The 7150-nt window shown below is 40.3% G+C and overlaps 1 protein-coding gene across 1 annotated transcript; it reads right to left on the bottom strand.

Moving 5' to 3' along the window:
* Positions 1-1015: 1015 nt before the first annotated feature.
* Positions 1016-1658, bottom strand: LOC6732963. Its single transcript, XM_002080009.4, has 2 exons — positions 1571-1658; positions 1016-1503 (listed from the first exon to the last, which is right to left on the bottom strand). The coding sequence occupies exons 1-2, from the start codon at positions 1611-1613 to the stop codon at positions 1067-1069; spliced, it is 480 nt and encodes a 159-aa protein (XP_002080045.1). The 5' UTR covers positions 1614-1658; the 3' UTR covers positions 1016-1066.
* Between the last annotated feature and the right edge of the window lie 5492 nt (positions 1659-7150).

Genomic DNA, 7150 nt, shown 5'->3' with positions numbered 1-7150 from the left:
ACTCTCTAGCCTCGCCATCAAACAGCAGACTGGCACTTCCACACAAAACGGCAAAATCCCCTTCTAAGGTTTGATGAGTCAACGCTTCCACGCGATAAATAAAATTGTCTAAACTTATGCCTTCAGTGCTGCCATTAAAACGAATTTTCCAACTGTTCAGTATATGACTGGCTTTATCCGGTCTATTCATCAAATCAGAGCCTATACTGAGTGGAGTTCATCTTGGATTCGCCGGGAACCCAACGGAATTTCGGCTGCTTGGCCTTCACGTTCGGGTGTTGGCATCAGGAACTTGGGTGTTATCATAATTTTATCAAATTTTGTAAATTTCTACCGATTTGTCATAACACTTTTTTCCACGCCCACTAACGCCCTAAAGCCGCCAAAATGGTCACGTCCACACGTTCAAATAATTTTTAAAGTTTTTCTCATTTTATTCCCCAATGTCTTGAATCAGGGAAAAGCCGAGAAACGAAAACTTGATTCTTTAGTGTAACCCCCGTGAGGTGTTTTGGCACTACACAGATTAGATTGTTTTTCTGAAGGGCCAACTTGTGCAGGTTGTCTGGACTCAATATACCCTCGAGGTGGTAAACTAATCGGGACAGGTGGACAAATCTGAATCTTAAGAAATCAAGCTGGACTCCCTCAACAACCGATTGGTTGGATTACTCCGATTTTTTTTAGCTGCCGACCTCAGCAACATTTGAGGATTTGTTGCGATTGACAGCTGATCTGCTGTGGAGTCCTGTTGGTCACTTGCCAGTAGTTGGTGGGCGTTCCTCTTAGGCATAACAATTAATATATCTACCGCAGTTAAGCCTAGGCCCCCTGGTTGTAGGTCAAAAATCTGACATCAGACATCCCATCCAAAACCAGTGCGGTTTTAAATGAAACAATATAACATGCTCCAGTCGAGTTTCTCGACTATCAGATACCCATTTGTCAGCTGGTCGGAGTGCGAACAAGAATTTTCAAAAATATTTTGGTATATTGGTAGAATAGGTGTTCGATATAGGTTAACCAAAAGCGAGCTTTTATTTGATTTCATTGGACATATTTATAATCAATAGTCTCCATAGTAATCGTAATCATATCTTTGTATCACCGGTCGTGCAGGGCATTCCATCCCATTATTTATATACAGCTCTTGCTTTCTCTGATTGGAGAGCTTGTAGGCATTTTTAAGTTCGTTTTCCTGATGCTGGTAGAATTGAACACATCTCTTGCCTCCTTTTCTTAATGATATTAGGGATCTAAGCGTATTCAAGCGCTGAGTAATGTTATCTTCAAGCATTTGGCGTTGCCTATCGTATTGTTTGAATTCACTTTCTGTGTCCAACCTTGCTTCTAAGCTTTTTTGGGCAGCAACGTTGTTTATTTTTTCAATCCACTGGGAGAACTCGGCGTTTCCGGTGGCCAAGTATTTATACTTTTCTACAATATTTCGAAGCCTCCACGTCGCGAGCCTGTCGTGTTCTTCATATAACTTGTTACTTAGGGCTGTGGAATGTATTGTAATTTCCTGTTACATTAGAGGCTGATATCTGAATACCTGCAATGAACTCACCAATACCGAGATTAGCCAATACTAAGAGTGCTATTATCTTCATTCCGCTAACTAGTAAAGCCTACTGATACGGTTATTTTGAATATTGTTTATTTATAGAGCTAAAATAATTTATAAAAAAGTGTAGCAAACCAATTCGGCAAGCCTGATAATTGTATACAATTGATTTTTTACACTCTTCGAGGATATGCAAAGAAAATGCTAAGTAAAGAAGTCTTGAAGATATTTGACCCAACTAATAAATTCTAAAAAAACATGTTATGTTTATGATAGCATTCATTCAATTCGGATTCGGACATTCAATTCGGACGAATGTGGAAAGCTGCTTCGCGCTATATTGGTGGACTTTACATAACGATGACAATTCAACAATTCAACAATTCATATACATTCATCAAACATTTTTCAAAAGTGATTCCGTTCTCATTAGAAACGAATTGAATTTCTCATTTGTTCATGGTTTATTTAATTAGTCTTACGCTCTGTTCAAATATGTTATAGATTCATTTATTTTCAATTGATTCGCGCGATTACAGTATTTTCTAAATAAGAACTATTTGGTAAGTAATTAGCAAGTTAGTTAAACTAATTAGTGTGCTAAAATAACAAAGCCCATGTAACGAGTGCCCCAAAAACCATACATTTCATTAACTTAAAAAAGAAAAAATGCCATCATCAAATAGCAAAAGTTATCTTTTTTAGTCTTTTCTACCAGTTTTTTTTTTTTCAAATGACAAGGACTAACAGTGGGACCGACAGAGGGACCGACTGTCTCGCTGTCGGTCCCGCTCTCGGTCCCGTTGTTGGTCCCGTTGTTGGTCCCGTGGTTGGTCCCGTTGTTGGTTCCGTTGTCGGTCCCGCTCTCGGTCCCGTTGTTGGTCCCGTTGTCGGTCCCGCTTTCGGTCCCGCTCTCGGACCCGATCTTTGTCGGGAAAAAATTGTTGCCACGCTCACTCTCACTCTACGAGTAAAGGGTATACTTATTTTAAAACGTTTGTAAGTACATTAATGAAGGATTTTCTAATTTGTATAGCCACATTTTTTTTACTTTTATTACTTTTACTTAATATTAAACTGCATTAAAAAAAATCGATGTCACCCAGCCAAGATGCGTTCAGAGCAATCAGCCTTAAATGGATCGCTCAGCTGCCACGCCCCGATCGGCCACTATCCTTTCCGCCACGACCCCAAACCGGGGGCCATCAACATCATCATTATCATTACCGTTATCATCGTTGGTCGGCTGGCATTTCCGCTGGGCTCGAGAGTTGGCCAAGGGCCATTACAGAAGTTGACCAACTTTTAATACCCGCACTGGCCATGTTGCGCATGTGTAATCCCATTAAAATCCAATAAGTTAAATTATTTCCATTATTATTATGTGAACGCACTTTGTCGCCGTCCGTCCATCAGCTTATCCGCCCGCTCCCCCTGCTCCCACTCTTTTGTGTCCTGCGTGATAACTGTTCATGTGGGCGTTTATCTCTCCTGTGGCTTTTGTCCTCCGCTGCCGTTTTCCTCCTCACCTCTACACTTGAAAAGTTTTTAGAGAACTTCCCAATTTCATTTCGAATTTGAACGCTATTTTTGTTATTTTCGAGGTATATTAGAAGTCGGTTAGTGCGCCTTCGATATTGAGAGAGATGGACACATAGTTCTCTTGGTTCCCGGTTTTTTAGACTCCTATATCTATTTATGATGTACTCTTATTAGCCAAATTCTTAGTATATATTTCATACACATTTCCATAATTTTTGCCCACGCGAGTTGAAGAGTTAAATTTCAGTGTATTGATGGTTTTAAATCCAACGGCAGCACTTTTGACCAATATCTGCAACACTTCAAATTGTGCTGGCTGATTCTGTTTCATCTGCTGGTCGTTGTCCGAGTGTGGTCACGCCCCTCAATTCCCGCCCCCGTCGTTGGTCCCGTGTTTGTTGGCCATTAAATTGCATTACGTTCGTGCAATCATAATGATTGCCATTGCCATTGCCGTTGTTGTTTCCATTGTGTCGAGTAATTTGCGTATATTTTTTAATTACTTGGATGCTGGCTTCGAAGCTTAAGTGCGGCTGGGGTTTTGATGGGACTTAACTAAGATAATAGATTTTTCCGATGAGGCATCTTCAGAAGATTCTGGGTATCAAGAAATGCATCATATGTTAAGCTGAAAATAGGATGAAGCCTAAAATAGTTTAAATAGCAAAAACCTAAAGTTTAGTTTGTGAACTAAGAGTTGGTTTTGCTTTTGTTTTAATACCAGCAACTATTTTGACCGACATACCAAATAATCCAGATATAAGCCAGTAATTCCTTCTTGAAATATTCCAATAAATGAGTATTACATGATATTGAGAACCTGGCCGGAACCGGCCCTTTCATAACTCGCTTTCAATGGCATCGTTAATGGCCAGATCCACTGGACGGATGCAATCACCATCAATATCAGGCAATCAATACTCGATGAGCCAATCGAAGGCAAACCAGACCATAAATGCCTGTGAGCCACTTGAAAGCCATCAAAGCTGTTATCTAATGGCATTCTTAAACTTTTGCTGGTTATTTTCCTTTCTTTGACCATTTCTGCAACCAAAAGGGTCCATAATTAAAGATGCAACGCATAATGGAGCTCTAATGGCTAATGAATGTGGGACTGGGTTGTTTTGGGTGGCTTGGGAGGATTGGGAGGATTGGAAAGCGGAAGGAGATGGAATGCAAGATGCCAGACGGTGTAAAATTTGCATTTTTCTCCGCCGCGGCAATGGAATTCAAAATTAACTCATTAAACTTGACGGCGGCCAACGCGTCGTATACGTAATGGGCCAAGATCTCGCCAAAGATTAATGATTTTCCCAGTGACAGCGAGCGGTGGAGAGATGGAGAACGTGCGATATACATCTCCGGGCTGGCGAGAATTTCCATGCAATTATTTCCATATCAACTTCAATGCGCCGTGAAAAGTCTCGCGATGAGCAGGAGCAATGAAAAACCGATTTGCTGTTGTGACAATAGTAATTTTTCACTCGCTTGCCTTCATTGTCCGAGTTAAACTGATGGTGCCACTGGCACTGCCATTGACACGGCCACAGCCACTTCCTCAGCTCCAGCTCCTCAGTTCCTGAGATAATCAGAGGTTCGTCGCCGGGGCTTTCCTCCTCTGAATTTCATTTAAATGATTACGGTTTTCCATTTCCCTTTTCGCTGCTGGCGCTTGTGTGTTTATTTTCGTGTCTACGGCTGGCGACCATCACGTGAGGCATACATTTTTCATCAGCCGCCCGTCTTTCGGGCATATTTTGCACTCCATTGGCAACTGGACCGGGGGATGACCAATTGGCTTGATGACCCATTCCGACACACTTACTTCCTGCCGTTTATGTTGGTTTCCTTTTACGAGCCTCTTTCATTTTGTTAATCAATTTCTGTTTGCGTATTGCGTGGCGAACAGGCCTAAAACAACATTTTCGCAGCACTCAATAGTAACTTTCAGCTTTTACTGCACACTTCTTACATCCTAAACCGAATTTTCGATTCAGGCGAACTGCTTAATAGTTTTGAGCCTAAACTTACAAATTTGACATCTCAGAACTACGTTTGGATTTGCCTTTTCAAATGCATTTTTGGTCAGGCTAAAAAAAACTGCTTGAATTAACTAGAAATTCAATAAGACACAAAACCCTTTAATGCAATATGTCTTCTCTATTATTTCTATTCTATTCTATTCTAGCATTCTATCATACATAAATACTCCAAAGTTTGGTTTAAAATCTAGCTCATATGAATATAGTTTTTCTTGCGGTTTGACTAAAAACTTGGCACGCATCAATTATGCAAATTCATTTTTCGCTTTTTTGGCCTCAACGCAATGCCTCCAAGTGTTTCGAAACGTTTTTATAAATTCATTAGAAAATAAGTTTCGTGTAGACCCAATGTCCTTTGCATCCTTCACCTCCCGCATAAAATGGTTAGAAACTACAAAATGGTGAGTTGGAAGTTTAGTTAAATTAGGCTAAAGTGGTGTGGGGGACAAAAAAGGCAAATAGTTGTGCAAAAGTTGCCACTTGAATAAATTTAAAATTTAAATGTTAAATGTAGCTAAAATTGAAAACTGCGTCAGCCGAACAAAATATATATTAAATCTAGATACCACTGATAACAAACATTGACCAAATGTGAAATATAGCTTAAAACTAAATTTCAATTACCGAATGATGGGCACTTATGAAATATAAATAATATAATATATAAATTGGATTCGTGACCGCACCGCAGACATGATACAAAAGTAAGTGCAACATTTTTGAAATATCCGCAGCTCTTTTGTTGCCCGTCCAGAGCGACCGCAGCCAGTCCCTAAACATTGGACCAAAAGCCAAGGATCGAGGAGCGAAGGACCAAAGGAGTACAGGACCAAGGACAGAGGACCGGTCTCTGTCCCGGTGATGGGGCACTGAGTAATATTTATTATCACAAAACATTTGTGCAAATGTCCTGCTCGCATAAGCAACGGCGCTGTCGGCCAGTCCTTGGAGAACATTTATCTTATTATCTTTGCATATAGCGGCGGCAGCAGCAACAAAGTCGCATAAATAAGACTCAGCGCGGCAACAACAATGCGATGATGAGCAACATTAGGCAAGGACAAACAGCGCAGGACGAAGGATTCAGCAGGGCTCAGGGAAAACCAAAAGTCAAGTCAAGCCAACAGACCGCAGAGACAACAATACAGGGGCGGAAAGTTGAAATTTTTGGCAAGGCCTTGCCCACATGGCAGTTGGTGGGAGGGGGCAGGCGACAGGGGAGCAGCCGCAAAAGTTGCTCATACGCCTCGTGGCCCCCATTTTGTATTTGATTTGGTTTGCTTTTGCCATAGCACACACTTGCACACTCGCACACATGGCAACTTTCTGCCTGTGGAAATTTTTTAATTGATTAAAGCCGCATTTGCATTGCAGCTTACAAGAAGCTTAACAATTTGCGTGTTCCCCCATATTATTTTTGGGGCTTTGGCGTTTATTTGGTTTTATTTTTGCTGGTTGTTTACTTTTAAAAGCTGCAGCTGCATTTGTTGTTGCGCTTTCCTTCTGCATTTGCCATTTCTGGCCAATGCAACTACTGTAATTAAAAATATACCCCAAGCTAATGGAACTCGTTGGAATGTACATTTTGTATGAAATATTTACACAATTCCCCAATTCCTCGACAAATTTGTTGGCCTTGGAAATATAACAAAATACCTATATTTAATGTGGAATATTGCAAAATGTTTTTCCAGCTGTGGCAAATGTGTGAAAAATATATTTTTTTGCTGCCCTGGTATTGCACCACAACTTATACAGTTTAGTTTGTTCTCATCGCATGATATAACTATTACAATTGTAAAGAACGCTACTCATTTACTGCATGTTTGCATTACTTTCCAAACTAATTTTTTCTTTTGATTTAAATACTATAACTAGAGAAGTAATATTTATGGGCTAAGCAAATTTTTTATCAGTTTCTGTGACATTTTTTGAGCCAAAGCATCAAGAACGGGAAAAGGTGAAAACGGAATAAACAAATGGCTTCCAAATTGCCCAC

This window comes from Drosophila simulans, chromosome 2L, assembly GCF_016746395.2.
Source record: "Drosophila simulans strain w501 chromosome 2L, Prin_Dsim_3.1, whole genome shotgun sequence".
NCBI classification, from domain to species: domain Eukaryota; kingdom Metazoa; phylum Arthropoda; class Insecta; order Diptera; family Drosophilidae; genus Drosophila; species Drosophila simulans.
The sequence above is the reverse complement of the archived record's forward strand: the minus strand, read 5'-3'. Positions and strand labels throughout refer to the sequence as shown.